Consider the following 22,840-nt stretch of genomic DNA (forward strand, 5'->3'; position numbering starts at 1 on the left):
ACCTAAAAATTAATGCAAGGGTTCCCTTAGAGTGAAAAGGTTATGAAAGGCATTTCTACTACCTCTACTGTTTATTTTGCACATGACTAAGTGATTAAAGTGAACACAGAAATCAACAGAAAAAGATAAAATTGGTAATACATAATATGACAGTATAACATATTAATATAATTATTCACATTAAGCTTATTTAAATGTGGTTGTCTGAACAAAAGTCTATGAATTTCCTTTATTTCATGGAAGCCATATATCAGAGTTAGAATATTTAGAAATAGTCCAACGGAACAGTGGTTGGAACAAGGATAGATAGGTCTCTCCCCCTCCATCAGAAATAATGAGAGATCTGGGATTTGTTCTTAATGTAAATTATTTTTAGCCCTTTAAAGATGAAGTGCAAATAGTTGAACCTCAGGAGATGTGATTGAGCATTGCTGAAAAAATAACATGACAGCTGGCCTCATGATAACATGTTATTGCAGGCTGGAGATAGCTTCCTTATATCAATCTGCTTATCAGCCATTGTTTGTGGCAGTGCATGATAAAGACAAGACTTGTGGGTACACACACAAAAAGTGAACATATGCTCCAGGAAATGTATAGTATCTTTCAAATAAAGAAGCCATAAATGCTGAAAATTAAATATCAGCCTTCTTTTTAAACTAACAATTGTGTAAATTGAAGCGATACACATTAAGTGCACAGTGAAATATTTGTGGAAAAGATAAGCAAATCGTGTTTATTTTACAGTATACTTTAGACTAAATGGATTCAAGTGTATTAAGTTAATAGGGTTTAAGATCAGTGACCTATTATAATTAGTTTTATGACTAAAGGGATAATTATACTGATGTTTATTTAACTCTTACATGTATGTTCCATCACTTTTGTCTATGTCTATTTTTTTTGTAACATAATTATACTGTTGAAACAAGCTCTTTTTTTTACAGATATCATTACTATGGAATTGGCATCAAGGAAAGCAGTGCATATTATCATTCAGTGTACTCAGGAAAAGGGCTAACAAGGTAGAAATGTTTTAAAAACTGATATCATTACTGATAATAAGCACAACTAATCATAAATGTAATCAGTATTACAGTATTTGAAAAGTTGTTTGGAAGAGAAACCCTTTAGTCTGAATTTAAAATTGAAACTGATATGTGTGCAGTTGGAATGACTGCTTCTTTTTACTTCTGATTCCGTCTTTGCAATGGTGCCCTAGTTTACCTAGGTGCTTGTTGTTGGTGAGTTGGGAACCCAAGTACACACCCACTGCAAAATCCTTGCTGTTTCAAAAATCTGAATGGTGATATATCACGATATATCAAGTAAGATGAAGGTAAATAGTACACTTTGCCATCAGTTTATGACACTAGTGAGATGCTGTTTGGATACAGTAGGATTTCCTTAGTGAACTTTATGGCTGTACTGTGGTGTTTGCTGGACCGCATAGTAGCTCAGAAATTAATTTCACTCCTTGCCTGAATATTGTTTTTTACTATTTACACTTTCAGAAGTCATAGAGGGATGTCAAAGTAAAGTGTCATAGAGATATGTCTAATTTATCTTAAAGATATCTATTACCATCTCTATATATGAGTAGATGTCTAATTTTTCCATATTTATTTTCATAAAGGTTTTCTGGCAGCAAGATGAAGAGTGAGGTATGTCCCTTTTTTTATATTGTATCTGTAGCAAGCGATAACATATATTATATTGCAGCTTATCAGTCTTTAAATGTGGCGGTTGTATTATTTTGGCTTCTTTTTCATTATTTTCAAATAATGGGCCTGATTTATTAAACTTCTCCAAGGCTATATAGGATACACTTTCATCAGCAAAGCTGGGTGATCCAGAAAACCTGGAATGGCTCTGGTCCAGGGATCACAACATTTGCTAACAAATAGCACAGAACTTTTAAGAAATCCTTTCCAGGTTTGTTGGATCACACAGCTTTACTGACAAAAGTGTATCCTCTCCAGCCTTGTAGAAGTTTAATAAATCAGGCCCTGTAATTCTATCAGCAATATACTTCCTGTCCTATGATGACAACACTCACTGACTTTGCTGTATCTAAGGATGTAAAGGTTGTCATGTGAGGTTGGGATATTAGTTAGGATCACGGTACATATCCTACAAATATAGTAAGATTGTGACGTCAAGGAAAAAACCTTAGATGAGCCTTTTTGGATTGAGAATATGTTGTAGACTGATTGCATATACAAGCTTGTGATCATTTATATTTGAACATTTGGCAGCAAAATATTTCAACATACTAGGTCTCTGTCTTATACTGCACTGGTTTGCTCAGGCAATCATTTATATTCCAGACACAGCAGCAATTTTGCACATGAAAACATCAAACATATTGATCTGGCGTGACGTTGTTAATGTTTATACCTTCATACACAGCCATCTGGTGCTACTATGTGTTTAAAATGTGTGTAATAGGCCCAAGATCAATCTTTCCCTACTGTTCAATGCTAGCTGGGGGGCAACTAGTGAATGGAGTTTGCAACTTTAGCGTAGAATGATGCTGCAACCATTGTTTATTTCAAAGCTGTGTAGGGTGCATAAAACACATTATTGGGAACTGCTAAGTTTTGAGACATTTTGATCAATACGTGTACTGTGTATAGGTAAAAGCCAAACCTCATTCCTGATCAATATAATCTCAGACACTGGAGAGATGGTAAACACAGGGTATAACATTTGCCTTTGTATACACCGCAGGCTTCTATTACACTATTCAGAATATAGTTCAGCACAAGATCTTCTTGTTTGTGTTTGGAGTATTTGGATTTGTTCAATTTGGCAACTCAAAAGATAGACAAGGCTGGATATTATTGATGTGCCCATGGAACCAATGTCCACCACTTTCCCTGTACCACCCTTTTTATGACCACCATATTTGTGGCAGGACAGATTACAAATAGGAGTGGTTAAACAAACTTTAAATATTCTGGTGTATTACCAGAAATTTGTATGTTAAAAAGCAATATATTAGCATAATGATACACAAGGTAATCTCATCTGTTGCCACTAAGCCTGTCCAGGCCTGTATTGCTACCCCATTTGTATAGTTTTCATTATTAGTGACCCGTCATTAACCATAACCCTTTTGCTTTGATTTATATGTACACTTTTAAGTTTGGAAGATCAAAACCCATACTTAATATAAAATAAAAGTTTAGAAAAAAATCACTGAAACTCAGTAACCACAAGATGCTGTTTGCTATTATACCATAAGTGATTTAATTATCATGATGTAACATAATGACATAAAATCTTATCTTCTTGGACTAATTGTTAATGAACTATTTCAGACAGATGGTATGCCTAGAAATATAAGTATATATACCAGTAAAATCTAAACATTCTAGGTAAATCCATTAGTTTTACTAAACACTTTGCATTAGGAGCCCGTTTGCTACTCAGCCTTTCCCCCTTAGCTTTTAATACACATAATGGGTAATTACTTGCATATCTTATCAATATAAACTCAATATTTACAGTTAAGTGATTGGCTATAAAAAAAATTACCCGTACACATTTAGCGTGTTAGCTTAAGTTTTATTGTAAAATCTTATTCCAGGGAATGCCTAATTTTCCCTTTCACCATCCTTATCTTAAGTAACACTTATCCCTTAAAGTAGACCTATCATCCCATTTTTAACATTATATAAGGTTGGCTAACCTTTAAGTAATTCTTTGTATTTGCTTTTAGTTTTTATCTAGAAATAGAAGTGTAAGATGGATAACATTATACTTACATTAAAAATGCCCAGTAAGGTAACTTTTACCGCTTAAGGTTGTGGCATTTGGTTGATAAGTACTATTACAATTCTACAGCATGAAAAGGGTAAGGCAGATATGCTTCCCCCTGTTTTGCCCATTATCAATTTACAATCCAGCTAATAACTCAAACCACACCCAGAAGAGTTTGCTTTTAGTGGCTACAACAAATGTAAGGATCTTAACATTTTGTTGATATGTTTGTATTTTGGCATTCATAATTTAAAGACATATTGAGCTTGATTTATTTAAGCTCTCTAATGTAGAAGTTTAATAAATCAGGCCCTGTAATTCTATCAGCAATATACTTCCTGTCCTATGATGACAACACTCACTGACTTTGCTGTATCTAAGGATGTAAAGGTTGTCATGTGAGGTTGGGATATTAGTTAGGATCACGGTACATATCCTACAAATATAGTAAGATTGTGACGTCAAGGAAAAAACCTTAGATGAGCCTTTTTGGATTGAGAATATGTTGTAGACTGATTGCATATACAAGCTTGTGATCATTTATATTTGAACATTTGGCAGCAAAATATTTCAACATACTAGGTCTCTGTCTTATACTGCACTGGTTTGCTCAGGCAATCATTTATATTCCAGACACAGCAGCAATTTTGCACATGAAAACATCAAACATATTGATTTGGCGTGACGTTGTTAATGTTTATACCTTCATACACAGCCATCTGGTGCTACTATGTGTTTAAAATGTGTGTAATAGGCCCAAGATCAATCTTTCCCTACTGTTCAATGCTAGCTGGGGGGCAACTAGTGAATGGAGTTTGCAACTTCAGCGTAGAATGATGCTGCAACCATTGTTTATTTCAAAACTGTGTAGGGTGCATAAAACACATTATTCGGAACTGCTAAGTTTTGAGACATTTTGATCAATACGTGTACTGTGTATAGGTAAAAGCCAAACCTCATTCCTGATCAATATAATCTCAGACACTGGAGAGATGGTAAACACAGGGTATAACATTTGCCTTTGTATACACCGCAGGCTTCTATTACACTATTCAGAATATAGTTCAGCACAAGATCTTCTTGTTTGTGTTTGGAGTATTTGGATTTGTTCAATTTGGCAACTCAAAAGATAGACAAGGCTGGATATTATTGATGTGCCCATGGAACCAATGTCCACCACTTTCCCTGTACCACCCTTTTTATGACCACCATATTTGTGGCAGGACAGATTACAAATAGGAGTGGTTAAACAAACTTTAAATATTCTGGTGTATTACCAGAAATTTGTATGTTAAAAAGCAATATATTAGCATAATGATACACAAGGTAATCTCATCTGTTGCCACTAAGCCTGTCCAGGCCTGTATTGCTACCCCATTTGTATAGTTTTAATTATTAGTGACCCATCATTAACCATAACCCTTTTGCTTTGATTTATATGTACACTTTTAAGTTTGGAAGATCAAAACCCATACTTAATATAAAATAAAAGTTTAGAAAAAAATCACTGAAACTCAGTAACCACAAGATGCTGTTTGCTATTATACCATAAGTGATATAATTATCATGATGTAACATAATGACATAAAATCTTATCTTCTTGGACTAATTGTTAATGAACTATTTCAGACAGATGGTATGCCTAGAAATATAAGTATATATACCAGTAAAATCTAAACATTCTAGGTAAATCCATTAGTTTTACTAAACACTTTGCATTAGGAGCCCGTTTGCTACTCAGCCTTTCCCCCTTAGCTTTTAATACACATAATGGGTAATTACTTGCATATCTTATCAATATAAACTCAATATTTACAGTTAAGTGATTGGCTATAAAAAAAATTACCCGTACACATTTAGCGTGTTAGCTTAAGTTTTATTGTAAAATCTTATTCCAGGGAATGCCTAATTTTCCCTTTCACCATCCGTATCTTAAGTAACACTTATCCCTTAAAGTAGACCTATCATCCCATTTTTAACATTATATAAGGTTGGCTAACCTTTAAGTAATTCTTTGTATTTGCTTTTAGTTTTTATCTAGAAATAGAAGTGTAAGATGGATAACATTATACTTACATTAAAAATGCCCAGTAAGGTAACTTTTACCGCTTAAGGTTGTGGCATTTGGTTGATAAGTACTATTACAATTCTACAGCATGAAAAGGGTAAGGCAGATATGCTTCCCCCTGTTTTGCCCATTATCAATTTACAATCCAGCTAATAACTCAAACCACACCCAGAAGAGTTTGCTTTTAGTGGCTACAACAAATGTAAGGATCTTAACATTTTGTTGATATGTTTGTATTTTGGCATTCATAATTTAAAGACATATTGAGCTTGATTTATTTAAGCTCTCTAAGACTTGAGAAGATAGACTTATCTTGGGAGAACCTGTGTGACCCAGCTAACCTTGTTGATGCCAGAGATTAAAAGGTAATAGCCAGAGCGATTTGAAGAAACAGTAACTAAATAATTACAACTGAGGTATGAAGGAGAGCATCTCTGAATGTGCAATATGTTGAACTTTCACGTAGATGGGCTACAGCAGCAGGAGACAACACCAGGTGCCACTTCTGTCAGCTAGGAAAAAGTGCCTAAGGCTACATTTCATACACGCCCCAAAATTGTACTAGAGAAAATCCTGCTGTTTCCATGTTGATTGGTCCAATGAATCACAATACCTGTTACGACATTTAGATGCTCAGTATCAATGGTTCAGGCAGGTGGCGGTGGCTTAATGTTTTGGTGTCTTCAGATGTGTTGGCTGCATTAATTTTCTTTTGTAGGATATTTATTCTTTATTTTCACTAGGTGAATCTCCCATTGGAATTATATACCCTTGCCTTGCATAGTATCCTATATGTGCTATTGTATGTTTTTATCTATAAATAATAAAAACTGATATAGTATAAAACTATAGCTCCTAAATAAAAACAATAAAATCTTTCAATCTCATGAACATTAATATTAACATCTTACATAATCTGCACTCTTTATACCATGTATGCAAAACAGACCAATCCTCACTCTGAATAGCTCGACCTCAATGTCAGTGCAAAGCACGTCATGAGTGATCTTGTTACTGATGGTTGTTAATTACCAATAAACAAAGGTGAGATAAAGATTGGCTGTTAAGTTTATTTCTTTTAGTTTTAGGTGTGAAAAAATGTTCCATACTTTTAAAAAATCTACTTATTCTGAAAAAAAATTTAAATGCTGCCAACAAATCTGCGGCTGGTAATGTATTACAATTTCTATCCAGGTATTAGATATATACGTTAATCTGATACTTTAAACTAAGTTTTAATGTTTGAGTAAGGGTGAAGTAAAAGTTTTAGTCTGCAAGTTAGGTCAGGTTTAGTGATTTGGAAATGTGGGAGGTATACCCTAATCGTTATTCTGTTCTAAATGCCCTACAGGCCTAATCCCATGGATATTTTTGTTATTTGACTCACTTTAAATATTTCTTTACTGTATCAGAATGTAGCCAGCTTCATTTTCTGTATACAGTATTACTCCATCTAGTCTTTAACTTTGCATTCTTCCACGTAATCAACATCATGTTGTTTCATCATTATTGGGCTCTAGCGAAAGTTCCTGTAAATAAATATATGAAATAAGTATATGAAACAAATGACTATACAGTGGTAATTTCACACTTTTTATTGACTTATATATTTTAGTAGCTTGTGTAAAAAGACGGTATGTATATATATTTTTTTAAACTCACAAACACATTTATTTTTATACACAGGGTGGCTTCACCAGAAAGTATTCCCTTAGCTCGAAGACTGGAACTCTGCTACCTGAATTTCCTAGTGCACAGCATCTGGTTTTACAAGGATGTTTGTCTAAAGAAAAGGTAGGATTTATTGATAATAATTATTTTAGATAAGTTAAGCTTGTAAAAAAAGCTCTAAAAATAAATCAGAATGCCATCCGAGAATATTATTTATTTTCTTGCAAAAAAAATTAATTTATGCTTGAATCATGTATACATTTATGTTTCTTTTACACTGTGACCATTTCCCTTTTTTTTTTTTTAGGTTTACACTCTCATCATGATGTACAAAACACATTGTCAATGTATACTTGACAACGCCATCAATGGAAATTTCGAAGAGGTAACTTTTTTCATCAGTTAAGGTGAATATAATGCTGTCATACATATATAGTTACAGAACCTGAAAACCTTTTACATCTTTGTGTTTTAGATCCAGCACTTTTTATTGCATTTTTGGCAAGGGATGCCAGATCACTTGCTGCCTTTGCTTGAAAATCCAGTTATTATAGATATATTTTGTGTTTGTGATTCTATTCTATACAAGGTAGGTTGATTTTTTTTTCCTTTCCATTTTTATAAAAAAAAGTTTAGCTTTAGTTACAAGCTTTTGTTTTTTTTTAGGTTCTCACAGATGTCCTCATACCAGCAACAATGCAGGAAATGCCCGAAAGGTAAAACTTTATTACAATGCAGGTTCACAAAAATGCTTATTGAAGACTGGTATTTCACACACTGTTATGCATTACACTGGGAAGAAATCTAACACAGGAAAATACAGAAACATTTAACAGAGGCATTATTATGTGGGTTAGTTTACTTTTAGTTCTTACCTTTAGAGAACAAACGTGCCTTAAAGAGACCCTGTCAATGTGCCATTAATATTGTTGTTTCTGTTGACATATTGCTGTATGAATCTACATACCTTCCTTTTTTGTGTAGTTTATTAGCTGACATAAGAAACTTTGCCAAACACTGGGAGCAATGGGTTACTACATCGTTGGAAAATCTACCAGAATCCCTTTCTGTAAAGAAACTGCCAATTGTTAGAAGATTTGTGTCATCCTTGAAGAGACAGACTTCATTCTTGCACTTAGCACAAGTAAGTTCTCAAAACCACTTTCCATCTTCGGGTACAGTTGGCCTCCTTGAGCACCGAGAAATTAAGACTAATTACTAGTAGAGGGCTAGCACTTCGTACACTACTTTCTTGGCTTCAATTGGAACAATGAAGGATGAACTTGTTTGTTTAAATGTATTTTCTAATTTAATGAATTTTGAAAAGGTCTAACACAAATGTTTGAATTAGGGTAATAACTGGGCTATGACAATGTTTCCAATCTCCTGTTACTACACAATGGACTTGAAAGCTTCGCTATGCATTTAAATATAGAAAATCATTTGTAAAATTTTGGTAAAACTTTCACTACTTCCAGGCCACGATAATTAAACGTGTATGGTAAAAAAAATAAAAATATGCCTTCTCGCCTTTGTTTTTTAATGTAAAGGGAAGCTTTATTCTAACATAAAGAAGCTACCACTAAGGTTTTCATATAAAGTTCATGCTAAAGTGTAATAGGGCACCTTCAATGAACAAAAAAGAGACTAAGAAGCTGAGGGTAGAGAAAAATCTAAACTTTTACAGAAAAGATTAAGATCTGCATGTACCTTTGGTTACATACATTTCTGGAACTTGAGGTCACTTTGATTTGCAGATTTGGTTACATACATTTCTAGAACTTGAGGTCACTTTGATTTGCAGATTTTACTTAGGATAACCAATGCTTACACATTTTTTATGATACAGTGAATTGGAACTGATAAGGTCATTGAAAGGCTGACCAAGGCTAGTTGGTTTACTCTAGGTACAGCAGGTTTGTGCTTATAGATGGCAGAGGCAAAGTAGTGGCTAATCCCTGTATAATTCTTATTAGACATTATGTGAAAACACCCATCATACACTGTTAAAAGGCACCCTGTAATAAAATGTATATATTTTTTATATATAAATAATTCATGTGTTTTTGTACTGATTCAATTCTATGCTTATATTACGACTTATTCACCAGTATATGCTAGTGAAATGCTAAATAACATATTACATGTATTTTTATTAACCAGATTGTACACACGGCAGATTTTCGCCCGATAATTGGCCGATACCGATTATCGGGCGAGAAAAATTTGCCGTGTGTACGCAGCTTTACTCTAGGTACAGCAGGTTTGTGCCTATAGATGGCAGAGGCAAAGTAGTGGCTAATCCCTGTATAATTCTTATTAGACATTATGTGAAAACACCCGCCATACACTGTTAAAAGGCACCCTGTAATAAAATGTATATATTTTTTATATATAAATAATTCATATGTGTTTTTGTACTGATTCAATACTATGCTTATATTACGACTTATTCACCAGTATATGCTAGTGAAATGCTAAATAACATATTACATGTATTTTTATTAACCAGATTGCTCGGCCAGCTTTGTTTGATCAGAATGTGGTAAACTCCATATCTGCAGACATTGAGAAGGTAGACTTGTACAGCATCGGATCTCAGGCTCTTCTTAGCAGTTGTAGTGGTGCTGATTCTGACAGTGATGTCTACACAGAGCGTGAGTCTACAACCAAACTTTTTTATGATAATGTAAAAGTAAATATATTTTAATAGAATCATTTTATCTAGTTCCTCAGTATTCAGTATATATGTGTTACTGTAATATGATCACAATAAATGGAATTTACAAGAGTAAAGCTAAACTCCAGGAACACTTAACAACACCCTTGCAGTGGGGCTCCCATACTGCAAGATTTCCATACTAATTTTTATCTTACCTTATTTCATACTTACCTTATATCATTGCTCCCTCTCACATCTGTCACACTTGTTAGCTGATTCCATGGTTACATGGGTCTCTAACTCAAAAGATGCATGCAACAATTTAGCTGGTGAAGCCAGAACATTTTATCAGCATACTTTTACCTGGAGAGTGACATAGAAGTTATAATAAATGTCAGTGAGGATGGCAGCTTCTAAGGAGGGTTGTAGGTTGACTTTGATCAACTTTGAAGGTTGACCCAGTGCTACCTTAGTCTTTCCACCAGTTTTAAATATAAAACTCCTACCTTTGCTTAAGGTTGGTCAACATTCACAAAAACTAGTGCCAAGAGTATGGAGCAAAATGACATACAAGTATCTAAAACAAGGGAAAAAAAAGGAAAGCTTCTAGCTGATAAGAGAAATATAAAGCTCCGTAAGTCTTGCCTAACTTATCAATATAGTGTTGCATAATGTTAAGCAAAGGAACATGATTCATGGTAAGAAAAAGGAATGGACATTGTGTGTCCCCAGTAATAGGTGCAGATATCCTAAGAAACACAATTTATCAGGAACCACTAAAGGTTTAGTATTCTATATATAGGTATATATAATGCACATTACACCATTACATTTTCGTTTAAATTCTTTGGTATAGAACTTGCCAATCTGTACTGTAAAAAACCTGTGGCTGCTATAATCCCACATCTATATTTCAATGTTTCAAGTGTCTGACAAATATGCCAAGTGTGTTTTAATTCTAGGACACAAACAATAATGTCATATTGTGATTACATATATTGCAGTCTTTCAAGAACTAAAAGACCTTTTAAAGAAAAATGCAACAGTGGAGTCCTTCATTGAGTGGTTGGATAATGTAGTAGAGCAAAGAGTCATTAAGGTAATTATTTTAACATACTGAAAAAAATCAACCAATCTGAACTTTGTGTACAAAACATATTACAATACAAACATATAAGACAAAGAAGCAAGCACAATCAGTGGAGTAATGTACTATATATAACTATATGTGGATGAAGTTTGGAAAGGTTAAAACCCTATTTATTTTATTGGAGATCTGTCTCATAGGCACAAACAGAAATTGGAGGACTTTCCATTTCTATATTTCTATACTGGTGACACTTCAAAATGTAGAATTTTCCTTTAATTTTAGAGAGAGTAGAGCTAGGTACACACGCAATATTTGTCGTTAGAAAGCGAACGACTAATGATTATGCAAGATTATTTTGAACAATTGTATTGTGCACAATTCTGAACATGCTGTAACGATACGATCATCCAAATAAAATCACATCACATGCCACTACAATATATTACTTTAAATATCAAATTTTCTAGCTTCTTCATTTAAAATGCACACTGGCAGGACCCAGAGGACTGGCAGGACCACCAAGTGTTTTTAAAAAAAAGAAGCAATAATGCTATAAAAAGTGCTATCAAATATAATGCAAATATAGAGAATGATAAACATAATATAAATGTTAGGTTTTGCATAATGCTTAAATATAGAGTTTTATAGACATGATAATTACAAGCATTTTAACACACAGTTATCAAAAGAACATTTTTTTTTGTTAGCAAAAGTCATTTAACTTGAGATAAGCCAATGCTTTATATAAGTAGATCTGACACCAGAATGAATAGAAGTAGCCATAGTGCTTGAACAGGAGCAAAAGGGTATAGAAGTATTACTCATGTAACACAATGGTATATTAAAGAGATGAACCAACACTGTGAAATTAACACCGCAATACAGAGTGTCATAAAAAGGCATGTCAATATCCATGGAAAGATAAAGCCCAGAAAAAAAGCATTTTTGGTAAAGTGATGTTTGAAGTTAACTTTTCAAAAAAAGGATGTAGTAGGCACAGTGATGTCATTTTACTTACGGAACTTATGTCAAAGAACATATGCAAATAACATATTAAAAAATGTATTATATTATTCTTTTCAATCAGACAAGCAAACAAAGTGGCAAGTCACTGAAGAAGAGAGCACAGGATTTCCTGTTGAAGTGGAGTTTTTTTGGTGCCCGAGTTATGCACAATCTAACATTAAACAACGCATCCAGCTTTGGTAGGATTGACAATATTTTTTTTATTCTACAATATTAAAGCCAGGCAAACAAGTTAGACACACAAGTTAAATGCATGTACAAAATCAGTTTTAGTTTGTATTTTGTCCATCCAACATACAATCATGACACACAGAAGAGTTGTTGACTTTACTTTTGTCTACTGTAGGTAAACTGACTCTTTCAGTAAACAGGCACCGCAGATAAGGATTAATTTGCAATATGTTACGTTTTTGTTATTTAGTTAAGTTATGCAATAATATGTGGAATACTATTTATGGGTTGCACTGCTGTGAATAAATTATTTATATTTTAAAGTTTTAATATTGATATTCAATATTTGTAGTGATGACTAGTGAGCACTGCAGTTTCCATGCAGTACTGATGTACAGTGAAACAAATTTGGTAAAGTTCTTTATACATTTGGGTAGGATTCTGACATCGTGCATGCATAGTAAGTCAATGTGGTTGGAGTTTATTAGGAGAATAAAGAGACCAAGGTGGCCTTAGCTGATGCAGTATGCAGAATATTATGTCTTGGTAAGTAACATGACCAAGTCTTGAAACAAGTGCAATATTTGTTTGCAGGTTTTACATGCATGCTCACTGCCCCCCACTTATCCTGGTCACCCGGGCTGGATCTGGGGACCGTGTACAATTTTAAGGCATACCCTAAGCATGTATAAAGGTTTTGCATGGAGTCTTATTAGTCTTATTATAAAGCAGTGAATCTGACATTCAGTGAAACATTCCCTGGTGTAGAAACAATTACTGTCATTGAAACACATGAGCCTGTATGATGTGCTACCAGGGAATGGTTTAGTGAAAGTCAAGTTCAATGCCTGGTAAATGTTCCCCATGTTCCTCATGTTTTTGACAACATAGTTTGCATATTAATTTGCCTACTTACACAAATGTCTGCTTTGTCCAGGAGAAATGGAAGTTCATTTTTTGTCTACAGACCATTTTATAATGTTTTTTATTACATTTTGTAGATATAATGTCTACAGACCATTGCATAGGAAAATATTAGACCTTCATATAATGTATTTTTTCCAATATATTTTGAGCTCCTTTAAGGGATTTTTAGCAATATGACCATGGACTTTGTAAAAAAACTGATTATTATCTTGGCACTAAATAAATATTAATACAATAACATTCCAATAGGCACTTTTCATATAATGGTGACACCTTAACTAGCATTACTTACTTCCAATAAAACAGAACATTAACCTACAAGAAAGTATTACTTATGCAGAAGCTTGCAGTTACACCTTTTACCACTATTTTATTTTCCTCTGTCATAACATAGTTACTACTGTTCTCAATATAAGATATCTGTATGATTCTGAGACAGTCATGTACACATGTATAATGATTTTCACAGTTCATCTTTTGTCATTGGGAAGGAAGCTAGATAGCTTGGACAATCAGTGGGCTGTTCCCATTCATTCTGGTGTCAGATCAGCTTAAATAAAGAATTGGCTTATCTCTGTGTAATCACCAGAATGAATGAAGATAGTCCAGATATATTCCAAATAATCCAGCTTTCTTACCAATGGCAAAAACTCAACTGTTAAAATTATTAGACTATGTGACTGTGTCAGAATCATACAGATACCTCATATTATACAGTAAAACATGTGACAGAGGAAATGAATATAAATTAGCATTAATAAAAATATGTAACTTCAAGACTCTGCACAGATAACACTCACTACTAGATGAACATGGTATTTTGCTGGAAGTAAAGGTGCGTACACACTTCCAATTTTTATCGTTCCAATCGAACGACGAACGATCGATTGGGCAAAAAATCGTTCGTAAAAAAGTAACCAACGACGCCGACGAACGAGGAAAGTCGCTGGAAACGAACGACCGGACCGGCGGATCGGATTGGACGACGATCGTTGAGCATCGTTCGTGTGTACGGTCGTTCGTTGATCGTCCATGTTCAGAGCATGCGTGATGAACGAACGTCCGTTCACTTTCCTGTCGTGCACATAGTTCCTCTATCGCTTAAACGATCGTATCTATTGTGTGTACATTATCTACGAACGATCGTGTCGTTACCTCTATGTGCAGGATCGGTGCTATACGATCGTTCATATATATCGTGCAGGAACGTTCGTCGTTCGTTTTCCGACGATAATAATTGGAAGTGTGTATGTAGCTTAAGTAATACAAGATAAGGTGTTAATTTGTTTCCAAATTTCTAAATCCTTTGCCCTAGAGGAAATGAATATAAAGTAAGTAATACAAGATAAGGTGTTAATTTGTTTCCAAATTTCTAAATCCTTTGCCCCAGAGGAAATGAATATAAATTAGCATTAATAAAAATATGTAACTTCAAGACTCTGCACAGATAACACTCACTACTACGGTAGATGAACATGGTATTTTGCTGGAAGTAAGTAATACAAGATAAGGTGTTAATTTGTTTCCAAATTTCTAAATCCTTTGCCCTAACTCAACAGAGTTTGTACTCTTTGCTGTATTTGAAGAAGAGGTAAAACAAACACATACAGGTCAGTCAAGCTTATTGTGAACCACAATATTTGCTTTTCCTTTAGTATAAGATGTGCTTTCATCAGCACTGTCTCTGATCTAGTTTGTGTGCTTAGAGGTTGTAGATATATTAAAGTATGTGGCTCATTCATCCTAAGATTAGAATAAGAAATTTCACTTAAAGAAACCATCGTTTGTTGGTTTTGGTAGGTCATTTGAAGTGTATCAGTTGTTTGTTTTTTGCCTTCACTTGCTTGTGGTCAGATGTTCATGAAGATAGTATCAATACTCCACTCTCTCTTTTATGTTTGTAGGTTCATTTCACCTAATACGAATGCTTCTTGATGAATATATTTTACTCGCCGTTGAGACACAGTTTAATAATGATAAAGAACAGGAACTTCAGAATCTATTAGACAAATACATGAAAAATGCAGGTAAGCTTGAAAACATTTCAGCTTTCCAAATAGCTTGGAAACTCTTTAAAAGTATATTGATACAGTAAAAATGCATAATTTGGGTGATAGTTTCTATCTACTTCAGGGAAACTGACACCAGTGCTAAATATGGAGCTCAAAACTCTAGTTGGAAACAATATGATTACAGGAGGGTCTTCAAAGTATAGGTACAAAAACTTCATAGGAAATGTAATGAAAAGAAAAAAATGTCTTTGGAACGTTAATAGACCTATGGTTAATGTTTTTACATGGCAATTAATTTGCACAGCATTAGCTAAACCATAACACATATCCGTGGACAGTAATATAATTTCTTTTGGTACTCATCAGCAAGGAAACTTTGGTTTAGACATAACATAAAAGACCTAGGTGCCAGTTATGGAAGACAAGATTTTGGAAAATGCTCACTGGGAAATGTAAGCAAGCAATGACCACCCAAAATAAGAGAGACTTTCTGTATAATAAGATTTTACTTTAGTTTACTTAAGCTTTAGTGGTTCTAAAATGCTTTGGTATAATTCAATAAATTGAAACTTCAATCCAAACCTTTGCTTTTATTTGTAAATAAGACAGGGAATTTGATACATTTTTCATAAAAGTTTTCATATTGTTGTTGATATCTTTATCTCTGTGTACCACTGAGATAAACTTTAACTTCCTTTTCCCAAAAAGTTAAGAAAATCTGTCTAAAGCCAGAGAATATCTCTTCTCAGGTAACTGTCACTGTTAATAGATGCCCCTTAAACATCCCCTCAATTCTTAATAATTCATTACAGTAGTTTCAGTTTTGTATCACTTTGTTTTTTCAACGATTACGACAAATGGAGAAGGTGAATTTTACCAGACACAGGCAGTATTAACCTTGACAGAGGATGTAGCCTTTCTCTAGTCTATTCAAATAAAAATGGCTTGAGATACGTTAATTTAGATGTATTTTGCCTTAAATGTATTTGTCTTTGCTTTTTGAAGGTTTTGTTAAAACAAAACAAGTATGTATTTCTCTTAACTTCTTTCTCACTTTTTTTTTAACTCATTTACTTTTATTCTATCTACTCAGATGCAAGTAAAGCAACCTTTACAGCATCTCCTAGCTCTTGCTTTCTTGCTAGTCGCAACAAATCTGGTAGTCTTCCAAGTGAATCCACTGTTAAAAATGAATGTCAGCAGGAACAAGGTTACCCAGCTATGTCACCAGACCAGCATGCTGGTCTTGTACGTGGACTACACTCCTTTTCAAGTGAAGATAACGAGAACATTTCCATTACAGGTAAAGTTCTAGAGAAAATTAAGTAATGACTGACAGAAAATATTCAAATGGTAAAACATATCTCCAGGCTTAGGGTTTCCCTGTAGTGAATAATGTGAATTATAAATGTAATATAGGTGTAAATAGTATTGAACATTAAAGAAAACGTTCCAATATCTAATAAAGTATTACATACATTTAAATGTAAACATTCAGTTTGAATGTTTTTTGGCAAGGAATGAAAAATGTTTACAAAATTACAGTTTATTACTAGAAAAGCTGTTTGGGAGAAGAGCTGTGAGAAGAAACTGTTTGGGAATGAGAGAGAATGCCTCTGACATTCTCCCGAAAATTTCCTCGAACTTCTGATGGGTCCGCAAAACTTCGACAAATTTCGCTGACCAAACAGAAGATCGAGGAAATCATTAGAGTTGATTCCCACGGCTTCATTCATGAATGCAGCCGTGGGAATCCTTCTGTGCGCGATCCCCGGGCACTAGAGGTTAAATGAGGGCTTGTGGTTCTCCTCCTGTCAGTGTGCGATCCCCAGGCACTAGAGCTTGCCCTCACTTAACCTCTAGTGCCCGAGGATCGCACACAGGAGGATTCCCACGGATGCATTCATGAATGCAGGCGCAGTAACTTCTCCTGTTAGTGTGAGTACCATGGCTATGCTCATAAATTAATGCAGCCGTGGGAATCACCACAGGATGATGATGAGCACAGCCGCGGTACTCCTGTGTTCTTCGATAGAGAAGAACACATACTACAGGGCTGCAAGAGCAATAAGGGGAGTGCAGGTCCCAAAAAATTTGATCTTGACAGCCCAATTTACACAGGTCGTTCACCCTTACATGTTCGGTAAGCAAGAACGGCCCGATTCGCCATGAGATTGAATTTTAAAATCTCGCTTACTCATCCCTAGAACTGTTTGTTGCTGCCTGTTTCACATTTAAACCATTTCCAGTTACTATCTGCTTTTATACAGGGTTACATTTGTCGCTTGTGTCCCTTGTTGTCGCAGGGTTACATTTGTCGCTTGTATTTAGTAGTGCCAATAGCGTTTCAGAATTGATGGCATTTTACCATGAACTTTACCGTCTATAAAAAACCCAAAGCTGAGGTATTATTTCATATAATGTTCTTTGCATTTTGACTTTTTGATTTTTCTGTAATAAATTATATTTATAGATCAGATGGATGTTACACAAAGTACAGCTCACCTGATGACTCCACCAATGTCGCCTGCCATGGTAAATCGTGGCAGTGTTATAAATCAAGGACCTATGGCTTTAAGGCCTTCTAGTGCAGGCCAAGGAATGTCCAGTCATTCTCAACTTTCTGAAACACTTTACCAAAGCCTTCCTCAGTCTAATCAGAATTACTTCCCACCTGGTTCAAACTATCAAGCCATGTTTCGAGCTCATGCTCCTGGAGCCTTTCATCACAGATTGGATCATAGTCGCTATCCCCAAATAAATGAGCAGCAAACTTCTCGAGATTATTTCAGCAACAGCTGTGCTGTGACTTCATATAATGCTCATCCTTCATCAAATTATGGAAGTTCATCAACTCCTCAAGAGATGCAAAGCATGCAGTTTCTCAATGCTAGTGGATTTAATTTTTTGAATGGTTCCGTTTCTGGAAGTTGCCAAGGAGGAGCCTATTCTTCAAATACATCCAATGGTAGTGTTTATATTTCGTATTAGCAATTGTGATTATAATTTGTTTCCACAAGTAGCTTGTGTAACATGTTTTTTTTCATATTTTTTTATGAAATTTTGTTTTTGTTTGTGTTGTTTTACTAATAGTAGAAAATTTACATATATAGGTCATACCCAGCTTTATGAATAAGATAAAGCTGTGTTCATCTTAATCAGTCAATTACTTTTCTTTCACCTGATCGGGTACATTTATTACACAAATATCATAACAGTTTAGAAACCAATCATATTGAAACAAAAAATACTTTGCTATTAATAACTTTATGTCTGCAACAACTGAAGTAGGTACCTAAATGTGTAACAAAAATGTCTTAGCGCCTTATAAAAGCCCCAGTTCAATGTGAGTTTTTTTTTATCTGCAGGCTCTATGCAGAAGCAGACAATCTTAAAGTTATCAGAGACATGTTTACTATTTATTTGTGCTCAGAGCTCTAAATGCATACATAAAGAAATAGCAGAACAGAGGTTACTATATAATGCTAAAATGCTTTGCATCACTAGCCTAGGGACTCTAGGCATATTTAAAAAATAAAATTCCTGGAAATGTTGAATATGTTCGCCAGAAATGTATACATAGTACATATAGCGATATATATATATTTATATATATATGTATGTATATATATTAGTTATATATATTAGTCATCATGATTACTGGTTATATAGTATTTTTTAGGTAAGGACTTTTCTGTGTTTTAGTATTCAAGCAGCTTCTTGTAAATATACTAACAATCCTTATAAATGGTTTGTTTTCCTCTTTGTAGGGTATTATGGAAATCATTTAAACTACTCAGAGTCTCATCGACTTGGATCAATGATAGATCAACATGTTTCTGTGATTAGCAGCATTAGTTCCATACGTCCATTGCATTCTTTTAATGAAATTCATGATCCACTTAACATTTTGGAGGACAGTGGAAGAAAGCAATTGGGATCCTATTATACAGATACATCACCTGCTATTCTTTGCCGAAATTCAATGAGTAAGTAAAAAATATAGTTTGTATAAGTAAGTAACATAGTCTCCATCTTTAGAACCCTGAACTAATATTTAATTTACAAAAAGGCAAAACAAAACTCCTATATAGTATGGTTCAATTTGAGAAAAAACAATCATTTTTCCTAAATAGTTGATAACTTGGGGGTATGGTCTGGACATGTTGGCGTGGGCACACATTTCATCTAAGCTTTTGTTACTTTCCAAGGAAACCCTAATTACCATGTTGATATTGTGGAAGGACAGCATATCTGAGGGAGCAGAATATTTAGACGTGTATGTTTTCCCACACTGTTTATGATCAAACTTAAGACAATATGCTGTTGGCTTTGGGGGTCTTGGGTTCAAGCCTCCTTGCTCTTCATCCTTGCCTAGCTATCTCCTGTCCAGCGTGCCTGCTCAGGACTAAGTTATTCAGTGGCTTTCCAGTTTCTTCAGAACCCCTTTCCCTCAAATCCTTCAGGGCTGAATTAACCATGAGAAGCCACAGTGGAAAGCTCAGATCCTCAGGGTGTGGGTCAAAGTGAAGCCATCTCTTCTCAGACTGGTCTTCAATAAATTAAGACCCAGGATTACCTGGGTCTCCAGGCACGCATCTTATATCTATCCAAGGTAACTGAATTGCGTGCTTGAATTTAGGCTTTACTCATTAGGACTGATATAACTGCATTGATTGCCAAAATTACAACTACTCATCAAACAACCCTATGCAATTTAATGCAGGGCAGTCTAAAAGTACAGAGAGAATGGAAGGGTTTGAGGTATTTGTCTAGGGACTAGTACATACAATGTCTGATTAGGTTCTTCCACTCTCAACAACTGAAATCTAATAATATATTTATGGACAATATCATCATCACTAGGATAATATAGGATAACATACACACTAGGATAACATACAGCTGCTGGTTATCCTTCTGGTCTATAGAGCAGATTCATTGGGCCTCATTTATTAAAGCTCTCCAAGACTGGAGAGCATACACTTTCATCAGTGAACCTGGGTGATCCAAAAAAACCCTGGAATGGATCTGGTCCAGGACTGAAAACATTTGGTAACAAATAGCAAATGACTTTCAAGAAACCCATTCCAGGTTTGCTGTGTCACCCAGTTTTACTGAGTCTCCTTAAAGACTCCAGAACATCGTATAAAAAGTTATTAACATAATATCAAGAAGACAATCATGAATGCAGCTTGGAGGAAGATCCCAGTAGATCTACATGGTGATTGTATAACCATGTTCCCTGATGTGTCACACTAAACTCTACAAGTACAACATCAAGTGAAACCTCTATTGGACAAACTTATGGAGGCAGGCATCACTCACCAGTGAGGCTTTATATTTAATTTAATCATCCTGAAATTAGAGACAGTATTCTCTCTACAATCCCATTCTATTTTGAGAGTTTTTTTTTTTTAGTTTCTGGCCCATTCTGACCCATTTCTAATAGATGTTTGTCTGTCCTTCCCTGATACACTGGTCTTACCGGAATACCTACCCCCTCTCCTCCAAAAGCAGCAACAGTTGCCAGCTCATTTTCAGCTGCAAAAGCCTAAATTGAACATGAGGTTGTTCCAGTGATTATAGGAACATAGTTATGTATTTGCTTCCTTATCAATAACCAAAATCTAACCTCTTTTACTAAGTCACCTGCCAAGTTACTACTTGGAAGGGGGGCAGTATGTATAGCTGGGATGCAGTGAGAAGGACATGTAGGATATATGATTGCTTAATTTTACCAATGTGTAAATATTTTATTTTCCATAGCATTGTTACAGGTTCATCCTAATTATCAACCTATCCTAATGATTTTTTTAACTTTTTTCCTGCAGCTTCAAATATGCAAAGTGTGATATCTGCCTCCACCTCTCAATGCATGTATGGTACAGCGGAACAATATGGCCCCCAGGAATCAATGGACAACCATGTTCAGTCTAGTGACATGAGGGAGATGGTATCCTCTTTACCTCCAATCAATACTGTTTTCATGGGACCTGCTTCAGGAAATACATAAGACAATTCTGCTTAAATATGTGAAAATCACACATTAATGTAAATTAGTAATTACACCTTTGTCCCTATTTCTGATAAATTTACAAATTTTGTAAAGTTACCTAGGTAAACTAGGGAGTCAAGGAGACAATCAACTTTGGGAACAATATTTTGTATGTGCCATAGTCTTTCTCTATCATCAGCCAAAGGGAGAATTTCACATGTATTTATGATGGTTTTTAATGCACGGAGGTGAAACTTTTAGTGTTTTATACAAGTATTGCCAAACTTACATATGGTATCTATGCCTGTTGGTAAACATTAGGCAAAAGATGTAGGTATAGGATTCCAACATTTTTTCAGGTAAAATAATATTTAAAGAGGAACTAAACCCAAAAGTCTTTAAAACAAAAAAAATCCACATACTTTAATCCCGCAGGGCAGTCCGATCCATCTGGAGGTCTCTTGCATCCTGCCCTCCGTCGTCCTGGCATCTGTCCGTGAGCCAGAGGCCCGGCTCCCACCATCTTCATCTCTTCTTTCTGGTCCTTCTTCCTTCGTCACCCGACCCAGGTGCGAGATTGGGTGACGTAGGATAAAAAAAAAATTTGCCGATCTCACTGCGCATGCGTGAGATAGGCAAATTTTTTTCCCACAAAAAGGCTCCTTCTGCGCAGAAGGAGCACCCAAAAGCCTCCCAGAATGTCTGACGTAGGTATCCTGGGAGGCTTTGTGCTCCCATTCATTGCCAATCGCCTAGGTGGTCGAGAATTAGGGGGCAGTGCTACACCTTTTTAAAAAAAGAAAAGGCGTTGCATTTAAAACATTTGCGTTTGCAAAAAAAACACAGAATTTTCACTTGTTGTTTTATTGTCTCAGTTTAAGGACAGATGTACTTTTGGTACAACTTGCAGGCATGCCCCTGGTTCCCCCAGTGCTCCTAGACCAATGCGTATCTCTGTCCCAATTCCAGAGACCAGTCCACCCTGTCCATAGCCATACAACCTTTTTCCATTCTAAATATGCACACTGTGGACCTATTCTTTGTATAACTAGCTATACCAATTGCAGCCTCCTAGGACTCTGTTGAGAAGGAATCTAGCTATATTAATGAAGGGGGAAGTGGTACAAATGCTCAGGGTGGGAAGGATCCAGCATCTTTGCTTTTTGGAGAAAGGCTGTGTGAGTACAGGCAGCGCTGCACAGTAAAGATCCTTGGAACTGGGAATGAAACTTTGTAGTTGACCAGGTAGACCAAACTCAGGGTTGAGTAGGACATTCCTTAAAGATAAAATGTGCCTAATATAGTTACCATGGGCTGGATTGACACTGTTGTGTTGCAGCAACACAGTGTGTCCAAAGCCCCACTGGGAAGATTTACCCTTTATATTTAACCTTGTAACTATTCTCACCATCACTAAAACTAGGTATAAAACGGTATATTCTAAATT

The 22,840-nt window shown here is 35.2% G+C and overlaps 1 protein-coding gene across 1 annotated transcript in view; it reads left to right on the forward strand.

Annotated features, from left to right (window-relative positions):
* RFX6 (regulatory factor X6) overlaps positions 1–21,543 on the forward strand; it is a 31,553-nt gene extending 10,010 nt beyond the window's left edge. The window contains exons 5-19 of the mRNA XM_072408797.1: positions 948–1,025; positions 1,637–1,664; positions 7,523–7,630; positions 7,815–7,892; positions 7,983–8,096; positions 8,174–8,223; positions 8,492–8,651; positions 10,020–10,164; positions 11,174–11,268; positions 12,347–12,464; positions 15,288–15,410; positions 16,489–16,698; positions 17,869–18,363; positions 19,166–19,384; positions 21,230–21,543. Coding sequence (XP_072264898.1) covers positions 948–1,025; positions 1,637–1,664; positions 7,523–7,630; positions 7,815–7,892; positions 7,983–8,096; positions 8,174–8,223; positions 8,492–8,651; positions 10,020–10,164; positions 11,174–11,268; positions 12,347–12,464; positions 15,288–15,410; positions 16,489–16,698; positions 17,869–18,363; positions 19,166–19,384; positions 21,230–21,411 — 2,203 coding nt within the window. The 3' untranslated portion in view covers positions 21,412–21,543. The remainder of the gene's footprint in view (positions 1–947; positions 1,026–1,636; positions 1,665–7,522; positions 7,631–7,814; positions 7,893–7,982; positions 8,097–8,173; positions 8,224–8,491; positions 8,652–10,019; positions 10,165–11,173; positions 11,269–12,346; positions 12,465–15,287; positions 15,411–16,488; positions 16,699–17,868; positions 18,364–19,165; positions 19,385–21,229) is intronic.
* Positions 21,544–22,840: the final 1,297 nt, after the last annotated feature.

The sequence above is a fragment of the Pyxicephalus adspersus genome, chromosome 4, assembly GCF_032062135.1.
Source record: "Pyxicephalus adspersus chromosome 4, UCB_Pads_2.0, whole genome shotgun sequence".
Taxonomy (NCBI): domain Eukaryota; kingdom Metazoa; phylum Chordata; class Amphibia; order Anura; family Pyxicephalidae; genus Pyxicephalus; species Pyxicephalus adspersus.